Below are 22,815 nucleotides of genomic sequence, written 5' to 3'. Positions count from 1 at the left end.
CTAGGTTGACGCTCACCACTGAGCCACGCTGGCTCCTTAGGACATGGTTGTCACAATGGTAACTGGACACTGAGAACGTTTTGGGCAGCCTTTTGACAAGCATGCTATGCATCCTGTTGGGCGGGGGTTAAGATCTGAAACTGCTCAGTTATATGTTCCACTTTGGCAAAAGCTGCCACAGTTCCCCAGCTGACAGCACCGATTCCCCTCCCTCCAAAGCTGCTCCGTGGGGCCAGCTGCTCGGACGGACGCTGATAAAGTGGCTGTAACATTCCAGTGGAGGCGTTACTTCCCTTGGCAACACCTGCTCGAGTTGCTTTAACCTGGAACTTCCTTGCGGTTCTGATTGCTCATCGCTCTGCGGCTCAAGTAGTTTGTTTTTCTGCTTTTCCTCCTAGAGCCACGTGACCCTGAGAGGACGCGTGCCACGCCCCGGCCGCTACGTCCTCGTCATCCACTTCTACCAGCCAGCGCACCCCGCCTTCCCCGCGCAGGTGTCTGTGGACGGAGGGCCGCGGTGGCCAGGTGAGCGGCGGGGAGCGCCGGCTGCTGCCTCTGCCTCGCAGGGCCTTGCTGGCGTGACAGGACCCTCTCTGCCCAGGCGTCTTCCGTGCCTCCTTCTGCCCCCACGTGCTGGGCTGCCAGGACCAGGCCATCGCCGGAGACCAGGCTGAGTTCGCCGTCTGGGAGCCGGAGGTGGCTGTGACTGTGAAGGTTCCGGAAGGAAAGTCTTTAGTGCTGGTGCGTCTGCGTGCCCCCAGCTCCATCTCCGCATGACGTCCATCCTGTGGGTCTGTGTGTTTGGCTCATGACGATCATTCCTCCAAGGAATCGAGGTCATAGATATGCATTTTAATATACTTTTACTGGTTTCAGAGAGGAAGGGAGAGGGAGAGAGAGAGAGAAACATCAATGATGAGAGAATCATGAATCGGCTGCCTCCTGCACGGCCCCTGCTGGGGATCCAGCCCACAACCCGGGGATGTGCCCTGACCAGGAATCGAACCCTGATTTTCTGGTTCATAGGTCGATGTTCAACCACTGAGCCACACTGGCCGGGCATGAAGTCATATTTATAGAAAAATCTTCAAATTTTACAGCTACCTGTTAACAACAAAAGTGTGTGACAATTAAAATCGAGGGAAACTGGAATAAGGACAAATAGGAAGAAAATACGCCCATGCGAGCTCTGCTCAGCCTCGTGCTCCGCCAGCCCCCCTCAGCCTCCGCCTCCCCCCCCCCGCCCTCTGCTTGCCCCCCTCAGCCTCCGCCTGCCACCCCTCACCCTCCACCTGCCACCCCTCACCCTTCGCCTGCCCCCCTCACCCTTAGCCTGCCCTCCTCACCCTCCTCCTGCCCTCCCTCGCCCTTAGCCTGCCCTCCTCACCCTCCTCCTGCCCTCCCTCGCCCTTAGCCTGCCCCCCTCACCCTCCTCCTGCCCCCCCTCACCTTTAGCCTGCTCCCCTCACCCTCCTCCTGCCCTCCCTCGCCTTCCGCCTGCCCCCCTCAGCCTCTGCCTGCCACCCCTCACCCTCCTCCTGCCCTTCCTCACCCTTAGCCTGCCCCCCCACCCTCCGCCTGCCCCCCCTCAGGCTCCGCCTGGTCTCTCGGAAGCAGGGAGACCCCTCTGTTCCTAAAACTCCCCTCCTGTGGCTTCCATGGCTCTGTTCTCTTGTTTATTTTCCTGCTTTCTCTAATGCTCTTCCGTGACCTCTCCTCCCCGTCGTCCCCACGTGTTGGCGCTCCCCTGGGTGGGACGTGAGCCCTTGTCCATCATCTCCCTTTTCGGAGCCTCCTCTGCGCCTGCTGATTTGGTTCGGCCTCGGTGGGAGGGGCGCCCTCCCCTGTGGATTCATCTCCGCTTCCTCCTGAGCGCCAGGCCCAACATGGGACCGTCGGCTGCACATCTCCATCCCAGAGACCTCACACATCCCCAAACCTGGCCTGTGCCCTGCCCAGCCCCGATGCCCCTGCTGTGCCCATCACCTGGGCTGCTGGAGCCACGGTCGCCGATGCCGTGGGGCCTCCCGTGGAGCCTCCCGTGGAGCCGGGCAGCTTGGGCCCTCAGGCCTGGCCCTGCCGCTCTCTCTGAGAAGGTCACCTTCCCTGACTCCTTTTGTCTCCCCTGAGCCTGGCACACCTCCTGGCACGTGGGCTCGGCAGGTGTTTATTGAGTTGCATACGTGGGACCAGTGGGGTCTCTGAGCTGCCGGTCGCTGAGCAGGTGACAGACATGCTTGAAACTCCCTGCAGCGTTGTTACTGGCAGAGTCTCATTCGCTCAGGAGCAGAGAGCCAGCAGAACTTTACACACGGGCTGCAGATATTCACGACGGAGGATAAGCTCCGGGCACGCCGTGCACGCGCGTTCCCATTGGTCCTGCCATTTCAGTTTGCTCACATTTGAAAAATACCAAACAGGCCCAGCCAGCGTGGCTCAGTGGTTGAGCATCGACCTATGAACCAGGAGGTCACGGTTCGATTACAGGTCAGGGCACATGCCCAGATTTCAGGCCTGATCCCCAGTGTGGGGCATGCAAGAGACAACCAATCCATGATTCTCTCTCATCATTGATGCTTCTCTCTCTTTCTCCCTCTCCCTTCCTCTCTGAAATCAATAAAAGATATATTTTTTTAAAATACCGAACAGCAACCCCTGTAGATCTGGAGGTGCCCCGGCGTGGCTCCCCTGGCCCTGGCGTCCTGACTGGCCCCCAGTTACCCCCACGCCTCTCATCCCCACCCAGCGTCCAGGCTGCCGCTCTGAGCAGCTCTCTCAGGGGCCTGCCCACCCCATCGTTTCCTGCGTGGATCACAGAGTGAGCCTTCATGCTGCCTAGGTCAGTGGTCGGCAAACTCATTAGCCAACAGAGCCAAATACCAACAGTACAACGATTGAAATTTCTTTTGAGAGCCAAATTTTTAAAACCTGAACTTATTCTAACGCCACTTCTTCAAAATAGACTCACCCAGGTCGTGGTATTTTGTGGAAGAGCCACACTCAAGGGGCCAAAGAGCCACATGTGGCTCGTGAGCCGCAGTTTGCCGACCACGGGTCTAGGGGTTCTTGTGACTCGTGCGTAAATCCATTTCATTGGTCTTGAGCTTAGTGACAGGGGACACTGATCCTGCACAGAGTGATGAGCAGCGGCAGGTGAGCCGCGTTGCTGGAAAGCCAAGGACATGCTCACGCTCCCTGCAGGTCCGCGTCCTCCTGGTGCCCGCGGAGAACCACGTCTACCAGATCCTCCACCCACAGTCGGTGGACAAGTCTCGCGAGTTCGTCACCAGCTGTGGAGGGAATAGTTTCTACATCGAGTGAGTACTTCTTTGTGGAAAGGCCCTGGAGGCACATGCTCTCCCACATCCCGCCCCGGAGGCATGGGGCTCTCTCAATCCTGCCCTGGAGGCATGGGGCTCTCCCACATCCCGCCCTGGAGGCATGGGGCTCTCCCACATCCCGCCCTGGAGGCATGGGGCTCTCCCACATTCCCGCCCTGGAGGCATGGGGCTCTCCCACATCCCGCCCTGGAGGCATGGGGCTCTCCCACATTCCCACCCTGGAGGCATGGGGCTCTCCCACATCCCACCCTGGAGGCATGGGGCTCTCCCACTTCCCACCCTGGAGGCATGGGGCTCTCCCACATTCCCGCCCTGGAGGCATGGGGCTCTCCCACATTCCCACCCTGGAGGCATGGGGCTCTCCCACATTCCCACCCTGGAGGCAGGAGGCTCTCCCACATTCCCGCCCTGGAGGCAGGAGGCTCTCCCACATTCCCACCCTGGAGGCATGGGGCTCTCCCACATTCCCACCCTGGAGGCATGGGGCTCTCCCACATCCCGCCCTGGAGGCAGGAGGCTCTCCCACATTCCCGCCCTGGAGGCATGGGGCTCTCCCACGTTCCCAACCTGGAGGCATGGGGCTCTCCCACATCCCGCCCTGGAGGCATGGGGCTCTCCCACATTCCCACATTCCTGCCCTGGATGCAGGAGGCTCTCCCACATTCCCACCCTGGATGCAGGAGGCTCTCCCACATTCCCACATTCCTGCCCTGGATGCAGGAGGCTCTCCCACATTCCCACCCTGGAGGCATGGGGCTCTCCCACATTCCCTCCCTGGAGGGCGGGAGCTCCCCGGGGCCTGTCCTCCCCTCTCTACACCCAGGGAGAGGCATGAGGCCAGGTCCAGGGCAGGAGGTGCCCTCTGCACTCCTTGTCCTAGGACGGTGTCGTCACGCACATCCAGGCAAGACCCCCACGCGCAATGGGGATCTCCACAGAGGCTCACCCTCCCAGCAGGGATTCATGGTCACTCAGGAGCTTCTCTTCCCCTCACTGCTTCCTGAGGTTCAAACCTGTTTCCTGAGACACCCCACGGGCACCTCCCCTGGGATGCATGTTGGACCCAGTGCCCACCTCCTGTGCCACCTGACTGAGCAGGAGCCTCAGGCCAGACAGACCCCCATCCTCTCTCCCGCTCCCTGATGCCCAGAGCCTGGTGCAGCCCAAATGTCAGCCCCCATCTCTCCAGACCCTCCCTGGCCCCTGTAGGATTCCTGGGGAACCCAGCAACCCAGGCAGCTGGGGGGAGGGGCAGAAGTCCCTGAATATAACAAACTCAGCAAAGACTCTGAAGTCAAACAGTTGAGGATTTCAGTGCCCGCTCAGCGACTCTATAGCTCTGTGGCCTTGGGAACATTGCTTATCCTCTAGGACAGTGGTCGCCAACCATTTGGACCTCACGAACCACCAGTTGGCAACCACTGATCTAGGAGCCTCAGTTGCCCTATCTGTGAAATGGGCATAGGCCTACCTGGTGGCTATGAGGTTAAGTGAGAGGTAGGGAAAGCTCCAGGCACACAACACTCAATAGATGTTGACAATCCACCTGGTCCTCCTCATTATTGCTATCAGTGTATCATAAACTTAGGTGTAATTTCTTGGTAACTGCTTTATAGAGATACTAGACAACTGGAGGGGGTGTCCCTCAGCCCAGCCTGCTCCCTCTCACAGTCCGAGACCCCTTGGGGGATATCTGCCTGCCGGGATGTCCCCCCGAGGGGATTGGGCCTAACCCAGCAGTCAGACATCCTTCTAGAAGTCTGGGACCCATCCCTCCTTACCGTCCACCTACAGCAGAGGCAGGAGAGGCTCCCACCATCACCACTGCACTTGCCAGCCGTGAGCCGGGCTTGTGGCTGAGTGGCACTCTCCCTGTGGGAGTGCTGGTCTTAGATCTTGTGGGGTGTTCTGGAGTGGGGGGGCAGCTATCCGTGGCTATCTGTGACCCAGAGTCACAGTCCCCCCCCAAGACCCTGCTGGTGAGCAAGTGGGAGGGCAGGTGGGGCGTCTCTGGGCACAGCTCCCAGGATGGCACTGTGAGTCCTGTTTGTCTCCACAGCCCCCAGACGGCCTCCGGGTTCTGTAAGGACTCTGCCCGGTCCCTGGCGGCCCTCTACCACAAGGGCGCGCTGCCCTGTGAGTGCCACCCGGCCGGTGCTGCTAGCCCTCACTGCAGCCCCGAGGGTGGGCAGTGCCCATGCCGGCCCGGAGTCATCGGTCGGCAGTGTACCCGCTGTCAGACGGGCTACTACGGATTCCCACACTGCAAGCGTAAGTGCCCGCTCAGCCATCCAGCGGCTCTGTCCCAGGTGCAGGGGTTCCTCCAGGGCGGCTCTGTCCCAGGTGCAGGGGCTCCTCCAGGGCGGCTCTGTCCCAGGTGCAGGGGTTCCTCCAGGGCGGCTCTGTCCCAGGTGCAGGGGCTCCTCCAGGTACAGGGGCTCCTCCAGGTACAGGGGCTCCTCCAGGTACAGGGGCTCCTCCAGGTACAGGGGCTCCTCCAGGTACAGGGGCTCCTCCAGGGCGGCTCTGTCCCAGGTGCAGGGGCTCCTCCAGGGCGGCTCTGTCCCAGGTGCAGGGGCTCCTCCAGGTGCAGGGGCTCCTCCAGGGCGGCTCTGTCCCAGGTGCAGGGGTTCTTCCAGGGCGGCTCTGTCCCAGGTGCAGGGGTTCTTCCAGGGCGGCTCTGTCCCAGGTGCAGGGGCTCCTCCAGGGCGGCCTCTTCGGTTGCAGCCGAGGCTGAGGGGGAAGGGGCGGGGCCGGGGCGACCATGCCCTGAGCCAGAAGCCTGCAGACCCATCTAAGACTCATCCTGCTGCCCGAGATGTAGCCTCAGCACAGAGTCTCCACATGAGACCAGCCTTGCCGAACGGGGTCCTGCTCCTGATCCCAGCCTAGCTTGGGGCTTGGTGCACTGGGGTGCATTGGGTGCATTGGGGCCAATGGGGTGCATTGGGTGCATTGGAGTACAATGGGGTGCATTGGATGCACTGGGGTGCATAAGGTGCATTGGGTACACTGGGGTGCATTAGGTGCAATGGGGAGCATTGGGTGCATTGGGGTACAATGGGGTGCACTGGGGTACATTGGGGTGCACTGGGGCGCATTGGCCTGCTAGGTTGGAGCCCCCTAGGGAGCCTTCCAGGGACTGCACAGGCTCCCCTGGACCTTTTGCATGGACTCTGGACGGGCCACTGCTCTCCTGTCGCCTTTTCAGTCCCAGCTGTCACAGTCCCAGCGGGAAAGAGATGGCAGGCGCACAAGGTTTTCTGGAAGGACTTTGGCAAGGGGACTGTTGACAGGTGTGAGAGCAGGGGCACACAGCCAACCGGGGAGGCGGCACCCCAGAAATAGAGACCATCCAAGGTCGCAAGGGGGCAGGGCCACATGAACACGTAATAGTGGGCACGTGAACAAGGGGCAGGGCCACGTGATCACAGGAGAGTGGGCACGTGAACAAGGGGGCGGGGCCACGTGAACACACTGGAGAAGTCGCCTGAGGATGGAGGAGGGGCCACGTGAAGACTGAAGGGGTGCGGCCAGGGGCCCCCAGAAGCTGAGAGGCAGGAAGGACCCTCCCCTGGAGCCCTCTGAGGGAGCCCAGCCCCCGACACCCCGACTTGAGATTCCGGCCCCAGAAGGGGGAGCACGTGTTCCTGTTGGGTGAGGCCAGCCTGTCGTCATGGGAGCAGCAGCCCCAGCAAACAGACCCTCCTCCTGGGGCTTTGACTGGGTTCTGGGAGCAGCTGAGCCCTGTGCCCCAGGGGAGACCCCCGAGACCTCTCCCTGCAGGGCTCCCGGGGAGACCCATCCCTGTGTCTGTGCCTCGGCCCTGCCTCCCGCTCCCCCGGGCTCCCGGGCAGTGACAGTGCAGTGGGCGCACCAGGCGGGCTGCTGGGTGGGAAGCAGGCCACGTGGCTCAGGGACTCCCCGCCGCCTGGCCCAGCCCCCAGCTGCAGGACGGTGCAGGGCCCCCCCCAGCCCCGCCCTCACCCCCAGCCCTTCCCCCTCATGAGTCCAGCCTGGGCCTCTGCGTCCTGGAGCACCTGGGGTGACAGGAGCCAGAACTGGGCTGTGGTGCCCATATTTTAGACGCCAAAACTGAGGCTCAGAGAGGGGAGCAGAGGGCCCTACCCCGCCCACCTCCCCCTCCACTCAGCCCAGCTCACAGGTGTTCCCCCAGTGGCCACCTGGTTGCCATGGCGTCAGAAGGAGGGGGAGGAGGAGGGGATTTCTGAGAATCAATCCAAAGATACACACCAGCTGGCCCTCCTTCCTCATCCCTCCAGGTCACAGCCTCCTTTTGGGCAGGTGGGCGGGGCCTCTTCCCGGGGAAGGAGGTCAAGGAGGCAGAGGGTCCGGGTATGGTTCTGGGACCCCAGCCTCACCCAGCAGAGCTCCTGGGCCTGGGCCCATCGCCCTCCCACAGCTCCCACACCAGGCGGGCTGTTTCCTGTCTCCCCGCCTTCGCACGTGCAGTTCCCTCCACTGCGAAGGCCCTTCCTCGTCCTTCAGGTCCCAGCTCGGCTGTAACTCCCCTGGGAACCTTAACCGGGTCACCTGGGGCTCCCCCTGCACCCTGCACCCACCCCAGTCATAGCCGTTTTCTGGCTGATGCTCTCACGGGGCGCTGAGGTCTTGGGGTGCTAGCTTTGCCTTTGTGCCCCAGCCCCTGGCACAGACAGGTGCTCAGTAAATCTGGAAGGAGGGAGGGAGGGAGGGAGCAAAGAAACACCTCTCAGGATTGGAGAGGATCTGGGCCGTGAGCTCCTGGCACAGGGCTGGGCACGGAGCAAAGCCCACTCGCTTCCTGCCGCCTCCCCCTGAGCCTGGGCTCCAGCACCTTCCTCCTCACCCATGTCACAGCGTGTCACACACCCTCCACCAGGAGCCTTCGCCAGGGTTGGCCTCAGCCCCGAGAAGGGGCCTTCATGTCAGCTCCCATCAATCATGCCACCATGAGGAGAGGCCCGGCATTTCCCGGGCCCTTGGAAGCTTCTGGAATCCTGGCCGTTGGTGCAGTCCTGCGGGTGGGGCACATCTCACCTGCAGGTCTCTGTCCCTGCAGCGTGCAGCTGCGGCCGGCGCCCCTGCGAGGAGACGACGGGGCGTTGCCTCTGCCCTCCGCGCACAGCCGGGCCTCAGTGCCAGGCCTGCGACGCCCACTCCTTTGGCTTCCACCCCCGGGCAGGCTGCCAGCCCTGCAACTGCTCCAGCGCGGGCACGGTGGGCACCCCCGAGTGCGACCCCGACCACGGGCAGTGCAGGTGAGCTGGGGGCATGGACCGGCCGGTCCTCCATGGAAGGGACGACGCGTCTGCCCACTCCGGTGTTACTCCCGATTCTCATGGTCCGAGGGCTGCACTGGGTCCCCTCAGGGCGCGGCTCCCCGTCCAGATGGGTCACCTGTGGAGTCACTTGTCCCCCAGGTGACCCAGCAGGGCCTGGTGGGCGAGGGCCCGTCGCCTGAGGCCACAAGCTGCCCGCCTGCTCCTTCCACCATCCATCTTCCTATTCCTTCCCTTTTTTTGGTTAGTCCTCGCCCCAGGGTATTGTTCCCATTGATTTTTAGAGCGAGTGGGAGGGAGGGAGAGAGAAATAGTGATGTGAGAGAGACACATCGTGTGCTTGCCTTCCACTCACACCCTGACCAGGAATTGAGCAACCTGTGACCCTTTGGTCTGTGGACCGACACTAACCACTGAGCCACCGGCCAGGGCTCTAGCGTGTTCTGTGTCAAGATGCATGTGTAAAGTCACCAACTTCTACGTGTCCCTGTGGTGGCGCCTCGCCCCTTGTATTTAGGGCCGGGCCCCAGCCTTCCCTGGGTTAGCTGGACCTTGTGAAGGACCATGTAGGACTCAGGCTGAAACCCTCAGGCTGGTCCCTCCCTGGGCAGCTGCACAGGGTGAGACATGTGCACCCCCTGCCGCGCAGCCCACCACCGTCCAATGCCTCCAGCCTCTGGTCTGGGAGGCGGGACCCTGTCCTTCATGCCGTCCTGCTCTCAGTCAGGCGGTTATGCTGATCACCTGGAGCCCCGTGACTCCGGCTTCGAGGTTTCAATGCAGAGCCTGCCGGGCACCTGTCTGAGCCGTGTGGGGTTCCCATGGGGGGTGTGGGAGTGGGGAGGGGACTGGGAGGGACATGCTGGAGAGCTCCTGGGAGGGGCTGCCTGGGGCAGCGATAGGTCCCAGCACAACTGCAGACAGGTGCGGCCGTGTCCCGGGCGGGACTCCCGCTGACCAGCATCTCAGCAGGACTGAGAGCGGCCACGGGCTGAGGGGCAGGACCCATCCAATTCCAGGAGAGCCAGGTTCTCAGCGGGGCGGGGCGGGGGGGGGGCAGGAGCGGGAACACGTCTCTTTGGGGACAAAGCTCAGCTCCCGGCAGCGATGCTCGCTTTCCTAAGGAAGGCCCTGGGCCACCTCATCGCTGCCGGTGCCAAGCAACCCCTAGTCCCTCGGGAAGGAGCAGAGGGAAGACTTGAGTCAGGAAACATTCCGAGTCTTTAGAGTGCAGGTGTGAGTCCCTCCTGCGTCAGCCCCGTCGTTTATCCTCTCAGACCACGAGCTTGAACCAGTTCCATTCCCCGTCAGGGACATGCCCGGGATGCAGGCTCGGTCCCCAACAGGGGGTGTGCAGGAGGCAGCCCATCAGTGATTCTCTCATCAGGGATGTTTCTCTCTCTCTCTCCCTCTTCCTTCCTCTCTGAAATCAATGAAAATATATTTAAAATAAATGAAAAAGGAGAGGGAACGAGAGAGAAACATTGATGAGAGAAACGTCATTGATCGCTGCCTCCTGCACGCCCCGCAGAGGATGGCGCACACGGGCCTGGCCCTCACCGGCAGTGGAACCGGTGGCCTCTTGGTCCCTGGCTTGATGCTCAATGGCCGAGCCACACCTGCCGGGCTCCGTTCCTTTCTCTTCCGATGAGGGGAAAACATGTAAAACAGGTTCACTCTTCCTGTCCGCGCCCGCGAGGATCAGGTCCGGGCTCTGCTGCCTCCGCTCTGCCTTGGCTGTCAGCACCATGGGCGGCCCCGGGGGTCCCCTGGCCGTGGACGCACCTGGTCCGCTGCGGTGCCGTGGGCTCCTCTGCCAACGGCTCCTGCTTCCTTTGCTCGAGTGCAGGTGCAGGCCCGGAATTTCCGGGCGGCGTTGCGACCAATGTGCTCCTGGGTTTCACCGCTTCCCCACATGCCTCCCCTGCCGCTGCAGCAGAGACGGGACGGAGCCCAGAGTCTGCGACCCGGAGACCGGGGCCTGCCTCTGCAAGGTGAGCCTGGGCCTGTGTGGTCAGGGGACCGGGGCCTGTGCAGCCAGGGTACGGGGCCCTGTACTGCAAGGTGAGTCTGGGCCTGTGCGGTCAGGGGACCGGGGCCCTGTACTGCAAGGTGAGTCTGGGCCTGTGCGGTCAGGGGACCGGGCCCTGTACTGCAAGGTGAGTCTGGGCCTGTGCGGTCAGGGGACGGGGCCTGTACTGCAAGGTGAGTCTGGGCCTGTGTGGTCAGGGGACCGGGGCCTGTGCAGCCAGGGGACTGGGGCCTGTACTGCAAGGTGAGTCTGGGCCTGTGCGGTCAGGGGACGGGGGCCTGTACTGCAAGGTGAGTCTGGGCCTGTGTGGTCAGGGGACGGGGCCTGTACTACAAGGTGAGTCTGGGCCTGTGCAGCCAGGGGACCGGGGCCTGTACTACAAGGTGAGCCTGGGCCTGTGCAGCCAGGACCTCAGGCCAGGATATTGGCTGCCAATCACTGGAAGCTCTTCATGTCCGCTCAGTGTACAGGAATATGTGGGAAATGGATGTGGAGGCTGCAGACCTCCTTAAAGTTCTGGTGACAGGTGCAACCCTCTCCAGAAAATCAACACACACTTATTGAATATATATATAATGTTTATTGATTTTAGAGAGGAAGGGAGAGGGAGAGAGAGAGAAATATCAGTGATGAGAGAGTCATCATTTGGCTGCCTCCTGCACGCCCCACACTGGGGATCGAGCCCACAAACCGGGCCTGTGCCCTGACCGGGAATCAAACCGTGACCTCCTGGTTCATAGATTGACACTCAACCACGGAGCCCCGGCGGCCAGACACCCACACACTCTGCCTATAATTCAAGAGGCTCAGAGGTGCCCTAGGAGCCTGTTCCTGGTCCGTGCCTGCCGTAGGGCCCCAGGTCCCAGCAGTGCTTGAGGTGGTGTCAGGGAGAGGACTTGGTCCCGCCCACTGTGAGTCCTGTGGGCCAATGCCCTGCCTTCGAGATGCCAGCGGGAAGCAAGTGCTCTCTGTGTGTGTGGGATTCACGTTTAAACAGTGAAGGCCATAAAGAAGCTTAACAATCACGCACCCTCATGTCACGCCCTGTGGGCATCCCCGTCCTGGCAGCCTGTGCTGTGGGTAGGTTATGGCCGTTCCGTCGGGACCCCACTGAGGGAATGGTCTCTCCTTCCGTGTTTTCCGTAGGAGAATGTGGACGGTGCCGAGTGCAACGTGTGTCGAGAAGGCTTCTTCTCCTTGGACCCGGCGAACCCCCAGGGCTGCACCAGCTGCTTTTGCTTTGGGATCACCCGTCACTGCCACAGCACCCACCGACGGAGAGCGAAGGTGTGCGGGAGCCGGTCGGTCTGTCTTTAGTGAGAACGTCCGAGTGAGGCCGGAACGGATAGGCATGAAACACGAGGGCCATGGAAGTGCCTGGGTAGTACTTTGTTGTTGTTGTTTTAAATACTTACATTTTTATTGATGTCAGAGAGGAAGGGAGAGGGAGAGGAAGAGAGAAACATCCATGATGAGAGAGTCATGGATCGGCTGCCTCCTGCACGCCCCACACCGGGGATTGAGCCCTCAACCAGGGCATGTGCCCTGACCTGGAATCGAACCGTGACCTCCCGGTTCATAGGTCGACACTCAACCACTGAGCCACGCCGGCCGGGCTGTATTACTTTGTTAGAAGGCTAAGCCTGGCCCTGGCTGTGCCTCAGCCTCAGTGCTATTCCTACAGATGCCCTCCCGTCCCGTCCTGTCCCACAGGGTGTCTGGCCCCTGCTCCAGCGTCTGGTGCTCACGGGGCCTCCCTCACCGCTCCCCATGTCATAGCTCGCCCGGGTCCATCTGCCCTATTGTGCGTTTAGTTCTAAATTGTACTGTCTGCCTCCCTCCCCCACGCGCGCCTGAGCTCCAGTTTAGACCCAGCAGCATCTGGGAAACAGTAGGTGCTCAGTGGGCACCCGTTGAATGCATGGGCTTGGTGGTTCCTCCCGTTCCTTCTCATCTGCTCGTCTTCTTCCTGAGTTATTTCCTTCTCAGGCATTTCGCCACGTCTTCTCTGTGGCTACTTGGTTGTTGTTGTTAATCCTCATCCGAGGATATTTAGGCAGAACGGAAGGAGGGGGAGAGACAGAGAGAGAAACATCAATGTGAGAGAGAGACACTGATTGGTTGCCTCCCTCAGGCACCCCGTCTGGGGCCAGGGATGGAGCCTGCCGCCCAGGTACGTGCCCTTGACCGGAATTGATCCCGGAATCCTTCAGTCCCCAGGCAGATGCTCCAACCACTGAGCAACCGGCTTGAGCTCTGCGGCCGCTTTTTAAATTAACTCCGTGAAAGTAAAACTTGTGTTGCCTTCCTTATTCCATGAACCAGTAGCCTAATGCTTGCTTGCTTTGGGCGAGTATTGTCTGGTATCCAACAAGTATTCAAAGAAAGATTTTTTACGTATTTCCTTGCCTGCCTCCTTAAGGAGTGCAGCCTTTAATTGGGAAAACGTTAATTTGTAAACCCACTCTGAAGTCTCCTCCCCGACCCCCAGGGAACCTGGAGCCAGACTCCTAACCTCTGCCTGTCAGCCCCTTCTCCCCCTTCCTCTCGCCATGTCCCTCCTGGCGTCCTTAGTGTCAGGGACATATTCCATGACGAGGCTCGATGCAGAGCAGTGACGACAGCGAGCACTGCGCCCCACTCCGCCTCTCACACGCAGGAGCTCACCCCAAAAGGAGTGACTGCTGTTCCCGTGTGCTTGCCCTGGTGTCACTCGCACATTATGGCACCTGCTAAACGCCCGGAGTCAGGATGCATCTGGCACGAGGATGAACCCGCACCCCCTGCTCTCTGCCCTCCGGGGACCCCAGGGCAGGGCCGGGAGACACGGGGGGAAGGAAGCCTGTGAGGCCAGGCGGCCCCCGGCTCTGGCTCCTCTGCACGGCCCGGCCGGCGACAGGCCCCAGCCCGCGTTCCCACCTGGCTTCTGTGTTCCAGTTTGTGGACATGATGGGCTGGCGCCTGGAGACGGCGGACGGGGCCCAGATCCCCGTCTCCTTCAACCCCGGCAGCGGCAGTGCGGTCGCCGACCTCCAGGAGCTGCCCTCCACCGTGCACAGCGCCACCTGGGTTGCGCCTCCCTCCTACCTGGGGGACAAGGTGGGCATCCCCGGGCCCCCTCCCTCCTACCTGGGGGACAAGGTGGGCGCCCCCGGGCCCCCTCCCTCCTACCTGGGGGACAAGGTGGGCGCCCCCGGGCCCCCTCCCTCCTACCTGGGGACAAGGTGGGTTCCCCCGGGCCCCCTCCCTCCTACCTGGGGACAAGGTGGGTTCCCCCGGGCCCCCTCCCTCCTACCTGAGGGACAAGGTGGGCGCCCCCGGGCCCCTCCCTCCTACCTGGGGGACAAGGTGGGTTCCCCCGGGCCCCCTCCCTCCTACCTGGGGGACAAGGTGGGTTCCCCCGGGCCCCCTCCCTCCTACCTGGGGGACAAGGTGGGCGCCCCCGGGCCCCCTCCCTCCTACCTGGGGGACAAGGTGGGCGCCCCCGGGCCCCCTCCCTCCTACCTGGGGACAAGGTGGGTTCCCCCGGGCCCCCTCCCTCCTACCTGGGGACAAGGTGGGTATCCCCGGGCCCCCTCCCTCCTACCTGGGGACAAGGTGGGTTCCCCCGGGCCCCCTCCCTCCTACCTGGGGACAAGGTGGGCGTCCCCAGGCCCCCTCCCTCCTACCTGGGGACAAGGTGGGCGTCCCCAGGCCCCCTCCCTCCTACCTGGGGACAAGGTGGGCGTCCCCGGGCCCCCTCCCTCCTACCTGGGGACAAGGTGGGTTCCCCCGGGCCCCCTCCCTCCTACCTGGGGACAAGGTGGGTTCCCCCGGGCCCCCTCCCTCCTACCTGGGGGACAAGGTGGGCGCCCCCGGGCCCCCTCCCTCCTACCTGGGGGACAAGGTGGGCGCCCCCGGGCCCCCTCCCTCCTACCTGGGGACAAGGTGGGTTCCCCCGGGCCCCCTCCCTCCTACCTGGGGACAAGGTGGGTTCCCCCGGGCCCCCTCCCTCCTACCTGGGGGACAAGGTGGGCGCCCCCGGGCCCCCTCCCTCCTACCTGGGGGACAAGGTGGGCGCCCCCGGGCCCCCTCCCTCCTACCTAGGGACAAGGTGGGTTCCCCCGGGCCCCCTCCCTCCTACCTGGGGACAAGGTGGGTATCCCCGGGCCCCCTCCCTCCTACCTGGGGACAAGGTGGGTTCCCCCGGGTCCCCTCCCTCCTACCTGGGGACAAGGTGGGCGTCCCCAGGCCCCCTCCCTCCTACCTGGGGACAAGGTGGGCGTCCCCAGGCCCCCTCCCTCCTACCTGGGGACAAGGTGGGTTCCCCCGGGCCCCCTCCCTCCTACCTGGGGACAAGGTGGGTTCCCCCAGGCCCCCTCCCTCCTACCTGGGGACAAGGTGGGCGTCCCCAGGCCCCCTCCCTCCTACCTGGGGACAAGGTGGGCGTCCCCAGGCCCCCTCCCTCCTACCTGGGGACAAGGTGGGCGTCCCCGGGCCCCCTCCCTCCTACCTGGGGACAAGGTGGGTTCCCCCGGGCCCCCTCCCTCCTACCTGGGGACAAGGTGGGCATCCCCGGGCCCCCTCCCTCCTACCTGGGGGACAAGGTGGGCATCCCCGGGCCCCCTCCCTCCTACCTGGGGGACAAGGTGGGTTCCCCCAGGCCCCCTCCCTCCTACCTGGGGGACAAGGTGGGTTCCCCCAGGCCCCCTCCCTCCTACCTGGGGGACAAGGTGGGTTCCCCCGGGCCCCCTCCCTCCTACCTGGGGGACAAGGTGGGTTCCCCCAGGCCCCCTCCCTCCTACCTGGGGGACAAGGTGGGCGTCCCCGGGCCCCCTCCCTCCTACCTGGGGGACAAGGTGGGCGCCCCCGGGCCCCCTCCCTCCTACCTGGGGGACAAGGTGGGCATCCCCGGGCCCCCTCCCTCCTACCTGGGGGACAAGGTGGGCGCCCCCGGGCCCACTCCCTCCTACCTGGGGGACAAGGTGGGCGCCCCCGGGCCCCCTCCCTTCTACCTGGGGGACAAGGTGGGCGCCCCCGGGCCCCCTCCCTCCTACCTGGGGGACAAGGTGGGCGCCCCCGGGCCCCCTCCCTTCTACCTGGGGGACAAGGTGGGCACCCCCGGGCCCCCTTCCTCCTACCTGGGGGACAAGGTGGGTTCCCCCAGGCCCCCTCCCTCCTACCTGGGGGACAAGGTGGGCACCCCCGGGCCCCCTCCCTCCTACCTGGGGGACAAGGTGGGTGCCCCCTGGGGTTTCTAGCTTTCAGTGTGGGGAATACGGCTGCTCCCCTGTAACCTGCTCCTGCCTCACGCACATGCCTCTTCACCTGCACAGGTGGGCCAATGCACTGGTTATCTTCGCTGAGTAACAGGTTTCCTGTAACACTGACTTTTTAAAAAATAAATATATATATATATATATATGTACATATGTATATATTCATTTCAGAGAGGAGGGGAGAGGGGGAGAGAGATAAAAACATCAATGATGAGAGAGAATCATTGATTGGCTGCCTCCTGCACGCCCCCCACTGGGGATCGAGCCTGCAACTGGGGCAAGTGCCCTGACCGGAATTGAACCCGGGACTCTTCAGTCCACAGGCTGATGCTCTGTCAGGTCCAGCCTGACGATTGAACTGGGCTGAGGTAGGGAGGTGGGAATTGAGAAATAAAAGAATAAGAGAAATAAAAGCAAGAGAAACAACAGCGGGGTCAGGAGGTCCAGAACTCTCGAGAAGCTCTGGCAACTTTTATTAGTAATACAGTGCTTTTTATACATAAGACACTAAGCAGGGAATCACAAGGAAAACATTCTTTGTTTCTCTAAAATCACTACTGGAGGGATAAGTTGAAGGACAGGTTTCTTGTTATAATAAATCTCACTAGTTGGATACATACTTCTTGGTAAGCCATGAAATAGCTCTTATCCTACTGATAGCAGTCATATAAACAAACCCTGGGAAAGCTCTGGAGGCAGGGGCTGCTCTCGTTATACTGATCAGTTGCCACCCAAACAGGCCTGGGAAATCTGTGCGGGTAGGTGACAGCCTTGCTAGCCCCTACAGGTGCAAGGACCGTGTCAGCTTACAGCCCGCTCCCCACAATGCTCTCTCCACTGAGCCACACCAGCGAGGGCAACACTGACTTTTAAAGCAACACACTGATGACCTAGCCTGGTTTCTGAGGTTAGGAGTCCAGGAGCGGATGGTCGGGGTCTCTCCTGAGGGTGCAGTCGAGGTGTCAGCCAGGGCATGGGCACCTGGGCTGAGGGTCCCCCTCCAAGCTCACCTGGTTGTCAGCAGGCCTCTGTGCCTGCGGCTGTAGGTGGGAGGCTCAACCACGGAGCCACGCCAGCCGGGCTATGCTTTCTCTTTTTTAACAGCAGGATCTTTTACTTGTAAAGCGCAATCATGCTCCACGGCTTAACTGGTCTACAGTGGGCATCTGTGGAACGTTAAGTGCCATCTTCAGTCCTGCTCGCTGTGACCCTGCTAACAGGCTGATGTGTCTCTCTCCAAACCCTCGGGCCCATGTGGGTCTCACATGAGCTGCTGTTGCGTGTTCCCTTCATGTTTGCCTGCTGACCACACCCTTCCGTTTCAGGTCTCCTCCTACGGCGGCTTCCTCACCTACCAAGTCAAGTCCTTCGGGCTCCCGGCCGACATGGCTCTTCTGGGGAAGCAGCCAGACGTGCAGCTCACTGTGGGTACCAGCCCCCACCCCCAGCCCCCCAAGGGACAGGGCGTGGCGGCCACCGTCGGCACTGATTACCCTTTAGGGCAGCTTGACGAGGGCCTGGGAACGTCTTGGTGAAGTTGTTTCCAATACTTTGTAGAAACTAAACGAAGTGTAGAGCATGCAGGGCCTGACAGGACCCTGCCCCCACCATCCCAGGCCCAGTGTACTTATTGGCTCATAACTTGATTCTCATAAATTCATTTTTTTGTTTTTACTAGAGGCCCGGTGCACGAAATTCATGCATGGGGGTAGGGGGTTGTCCCTCAGCCCAGCCTGCACCCTCTCCAATCTGGGACCCCTCAGGGGATGTCCGACTGCCAGTTTAGGCCAGGATCGGGCCTAAACTGGCAGTTGGACATCCCTCTCACAATCCGGGACCACTGGCTCCTAACCGCTCACCTGCCTGCCTGCCTGATCACCCCTAACCACTCTGCCTGCCAGCCTTCTCGCCCCCAACTGCCCTCCCCCGCCAGCCTGCTCACCCCCAACTGCCCCCCACCGGCCTGATCGCCCCCAACTGCCCCCCCTGCTGGCCTGCTTGCCCCCAACTGCCCTCCCCTCCTGGCCTGATCACCCCTAACCACCTCTGCCTCGGCCCCCCCACCATGGCTTTGTCCAGAAGGACGTCCAGGTCTCCCAAAAGGTCTCCTGGTCTAATTAGCATAATTACCCTTTTATTAGTATAGATGTTTCCATCTTCCAGTTTCCTTTCACAAATATCTTTGAGCCCTGCCTGTTGACAAGACCCCATGGCTGGGCTCATAAAGGGTAGGCAATGGCTGTCCTAAAAAAGAGTGTCACCTAAACCTTTGCAAAGCACCTTGATAACGAAGCACCAGGTGTGAGTGACGCCGAGGGAGCAGTCGCTGCCGCTAAGACCACGGCCAAGCAGGGCGGTGTCCCAGCCTCGTTCTCTGTGGCGAGTCTCGCAAGCCAGGCCATCAGCACACCTATATTTTACTGCCAACACATTGATCACGGAGAGGTGGTGCTCAGAATTTCTCCCTGATTTCTCCTTGGAGCACGAACCATTACTCCGCTGTGTCCAGGCTGCCGTGATGAAGAGCCGACTGGGCATGTTCTCAGGTTGAGGTTTAAAATGGTCTGTGACCTCACATAATCTCTTCTTTCTGAGACACCGGCTTGAAGGCATTCCTGTTGGGTCCGGTGCTACAGAAAAGCTGGGGCGCATGTGTGTTTGGGGTGGGGGTGCTGACAGTGGGCGCTGGCCTTCCCACTGTGCCCTGTACTAGGGAGCGGCGCAGAGCTGGGTGGACAGGCTGAGTCCCAGAGGGTGAGGAATGTAGGGCTGAATCCCCCACCCTCCACGGGCCAGCCCCGAGGCTCCCGGCTCTGCAGGCTGTGGTCTGACTCACCTTCCTGCCCACACCGTGCCCCAAAGCTCTTTCTTGCTACCACAGTCAGGTCCGTAGGCAGTAATAGAGACAGCACCTCATGTACTGACTGCTTAAATTTCCCCCCATCTTTTCAGCCATTTTTTGTCAAGAGAATTTGGGGGTTCCTGATGGTGAAAATGCAGTGTATTGGGTAGTAGTATTCTGCTTCCTTGTCACTCATCCTTTGCCAGTCAGTTTATTTCCCAACAATTTTCTAGAATCAGGCACTTCAGATCCACATAAATGTGTCCTTAGCCCGGCCACAGCCTGAGGGCAGGCGTGTTTTTCTCTGAACAGGGTCAGCGCATGTCCGTCGTCCATGAGGAGCAGAGTGACCCGCGGCCGGACCGGCTGCATCATGGGCGGGTGCAGCTGGTGGAGGTGGGTGACCTAAGGAACATGCATCCCTGGCTCTCCATGACCCTTTTGTTCACAGCTTGGCCCTTTCGCACAGTCGTGCTTTTTTTTTTTTTTTTTAATATATTTTATTGATTTTTTACAGAGAGGAAGGGAGAGGGATAGACAGCCAGAAACATCGATGAGAGAGAAACACCGACCAGCTGCCTCCTGCACACCCCCGACCGGGGATGTGCCCGCAACCAATGTACACGCCCCTGACCGGAATCGAACCTGGGACCTTTCAGTCCGCAGACCGACGCTCTATCCACTGAGCCAAACCGGTTTCGGCTACAGTCGTGCTTTTTAACTTACTTTGTGGGTTAAAAATATGAATTATATTAATCCCCTGAATATAAACATAATTTGTGTCTCTCCATTTAAAGCGAGTTATATAAACTAGGCAGAGTCTCATCCTCACAGGGCTCTGTTTGTGCCATTTTTATGGCACTGAGCACTGTGCGTCCTCTTTATAGTTAATTGTCTTTGTCTTATAAACCCCGTGAGCCTCTAAGTGCTACTACGCAGCTCCCTCTCATCCTCAGGCTCCCTCAGCGCTGGGACCTGGTGAGTGTCCAACAAATGCTTGGGATGAATTGACGGAAAAGCCACAAAGACGTCTAACATCAAAGAATAAGAAAATGTGTTTATACATGTGACGTTGGGGGTGGGGAGGATGAGGGGAGGAGAAGAAACAGCCTAGACATTGAATTACTATAAAAGGCTTTAAATCAACATTTTAAATATGTCAAAGAGCTAGAGAACACCAGGCCTAAAGAACTAAAGGAAAATATGAGAGCCATGTCTTACCAAAAAGAGAATATCAATCTAAAAATAAAAATTATATAGAAGAATCAAATAGAAATTCTGGAGTTGAGAAGTACAATCACTGAAATGAAGGACTTGCTATAAGAGCTGCTGTAGACCGAACTGTGTCCCCTCCCGCTCCCCGCCCCCCAATTCCTATGCTGAAGCCCTGGCCGCAGGGCTGCATTTGGAGTAAGGAAGTGAGTAAGGTTACATGAGGTCATAAGGGTGGGGCTCTGATCCAGGAGGATGACATGTGCCCTCTAGCATGTCCTTATAAGAGGACACAGCAGGAAGCTCACTTCCTGCCAGCACGGACACAGTGCGAAGTGGCTGTCTCCAAGCCGGGAAGAGTGTTCCTCACTGGCTGGCACCTTGACCTGGGATTTCCAGCCTCCAAACTGTGAGAAAATACATTTTGTTGTTTAAGCCGCCTTGTCTGCAGTATTTTTTTATGGCGGCCAGAGCTGACTAAGACAAGGGCTTAGCAACAGGTTTGAGCAGGCAGAAGAGAGAATCATCCAACTTGAAGAAGTTCAATTGAGATGATCTATCTGGGGAACAGGAAGAAAAGAAGGTGAGGCAAAACAAACAGAGTCTCAGAGATATTCAGAAAAAATGTACCAACATGTGCACAATAGGCGTGCCAGAAGGAGAGCAGCGAGGGAGAGAGAAATAAAGGCTGAAAACTTCCCAAATTTGATGAAAATCATTAATCTACACACCCAAGCTCAATAAACTCCAAGTATGGTAAATGTAAGAAATCCACATACAGAAGCATCACAGTAAAGTTGCTGAGAGACAGACAGAGAATCTTGAAGGCAGCATGAGAGAAGCACTGTGTCGCATACATGGGGTCCTCAATAAAATTATAGCTGACTGTTCACCAGGAACCATGGAAGTCGGACAACAATGGGATGAGACCTTCAAAGTGCAAAAGGTAACACACTGTCAACAAAGAATTATATATCCAGCAAATGTACTTCAAAAATGAAGGAGAAATGAAGACATTCTATTATAAACAAAACTGAGAGGATTCATCAAATAGCCAACCCTCCTTATAAGAAATACCAAAGGGATTCCTTTAGACTGAAATGAAAGGACTCTAGACAATAACTTAAATAGAAAAGGCAGTGTAAATATATCTTTTGTTTATAACTCCTTCTATCTGCTTTAAATGACACCTGCATCAAGCAATGATTATAAGTCTGTGTTAGTGAGCATACAATGTATAAAAATGTAAGTTATATGACCGTAGCACAAAGGAGCAGGGGAGGGAATGAAGCAAATGGAAGCCACGTGTTTGTATGCTATTGAAATCAAGTTGGTATTTATGTAAATGTCTGGCATGGGCGATCCACAGAGGCAGCATGTAGCTTAGCGGGTGCCTGGGCCTGGAGGTGGGAACGGGCAGGAACTACAGTAGCCACGAGGGTGCTTTTGGAGGTGGAAGGAAATGCTCTAACATTACATTGTGGTAATGGTTGCTGCTTCTGTAAATTTGCTAAAAGTTTTATGAATAAAGTGAGGGAATATTATTGTATATAAAGTATACCTCAAACTGCTAAAACAAATTAAAATTTTGTAAGTATTATATTTATTTGTTACTAGAGGCCCGGTGCATGAATTCGTGCACAGGTGGGGACCAGGCAGCCCGCCCCGATCGGGTGAGGAGAGCTGAATGGGGGCTGGGGGAAGGGGCCACAGGCAGTTGGCTGGCTGGCCCCACCCTCTGGTTAAATACGGTCGAACTCCCGGTTGAGGGGACAATTTGCATATTAGCCTTTTATTATATAGGATAATAATCACCATTTATTTAATGTTTACTGTGCACTGTGCTGAACACTTTATATACAACCTATCACTAATTCGCTTCCCTCCTCACAATGCTGCTGAGGGATTAGGGGTTGTTACTCTGCTCATTAGAAACTCTTCAAAGGAACCAACCGACTCTAGAGGTTGAAAGTACAGGCTTTGGGCACAGGACGCCTAACACCACTAGGTCATTAGGGATGCAGATCGGAACCAGGAGACACCCTCACGCTGACGAGGAAGGCTGTAAGAAATGTTTTTAATTAGACAAAACAGAACAGGAAAGAACAAGAGTGAGCAAGGATGTGGAGAAATTGCACGCCGTTGGTGGGACAGTGCTGTTGCTGTGGAGAACAATTGAGGCTCCTCAGGAATTTAAAGAATAGAATCACAGATGATTCAGCAATCCCATTTCTGGACATACATCCACAAGACTTGGAAACAGAATTTTGAAGGCCTGTTTGCACACTCGTGTTCATCACAGCACGTGTCCCAGTGCCCCAGAGGCGAAGACAATGGAAAATCTAGCGACAGATGAATGGAGAAGAAAACGTGGCGCATTCATAGAAATGTTGTCCCACCTTCAGAGGCAGGACACCCTGCCACAGGCTAGAATGTGAGAGAAACTGGAGGATATCATGCTAAGCGAGACAAGCAGTCACACAAACAAAACTGCATGATTCCTGCAGAGAGGTAGTTACAGTTCGTGGACGCATCGAGACAGAAGGTGCGATGGTGGTCGCCAGGGACGGGGGGGAGGAGATGGGAGTCGTTTCTTAGGAGGCGTAGAGTTTCAGTCTTGCAAGAGGACAAAGGTCTAGCATCTGTCGTACAACAGTGCACGTAGGTTAACAGTATTGTAGCGTACAGTTACGGCTAACAGTTGTTCGCTGTAAGCGTCTGTAGACACCAGCGGCGGACCTTTTTTAATTAAACTCACAACATCGTGGCCGTTACCTGGTTAAGGTGATAATTCTTATGTTGTATCTTTTTTATCGTAAAAGAATGACTGTGTGCGCAAGAGAAGGTT

The 22,815-nt window shown here is 58.8% G+C and overlaps 1 protein-coding gene across 5 annotated transcripts in view; it reads left to right on the top strand.

Annotated features, from left to right (window-relative positions):
* The window catches only part of LAMA3 (laminin subunit alpha 3), a 156,303-nt gene that overhangs the window by 76,673 nt on the left and 56,815 nt on the right, over positions 1 to 22,815 (top strand). For all 5 annotated transcript variants that reach the window (XM_054723727.1, XM_054723728.1, XM_054723726.1 and 2 more), the window contains 10 exons: positions 399 to 525; positions 602 to 741; positions 3,202 to 3,317; positions 5,401 to 5,612; positions 8,404 to 8,602; positions 10,473 to 10,617; positions 11,802 to 11,942; positions 13,593 to 13,754; positions 17,239 to 17,337; positions 19,068 to 19,151. In XM_054723727.1, the coding sequence (XP_054579702.1) occupies positions 399 to 525; positions 602 to 741; positions 3,202 to 3,317; positions 5,401 to 5,612; positions 8,404 to 8,602; positions 10,473 to 10,617; positions 11,802 to 11,942; positions 13,593 to 13,754; positions 17,239 to 17,337; positions 19,068 to 19,151 (1,425 nt within the window). The remainder of the gene's footprint in view (positions 1 to 398; positions 526 to 601; positions 742 to 3,201; positions 3,318 to 5,400; positions 5,613 to 8,403; positions 8,603 to 10,472; positions 10,618 to 11,801; positions 11,943 to 13,592; positions 13,755 to 17,238; positions 17,338 to 19,067; positions 19,152 to 22,815) is intronic.

Source organism: Eptesicus fuscus, chromosome 12 (assembly GCF_027574615.1).
Source record: "Eptesicus fuscus isolate TK198812 chromosome 12, DD_ASM_mEF_20220401, whole genome shotgun sequence".
NCBI lineage: Eukaryota > Metazoa > Chordata > Mammalia > Chiroptera > Vespertilionidae > Eptesicus > Eptesicus fuscus.
This window is presented reverse-complemented; position numbering and strand designations above follow the sequence as displayed.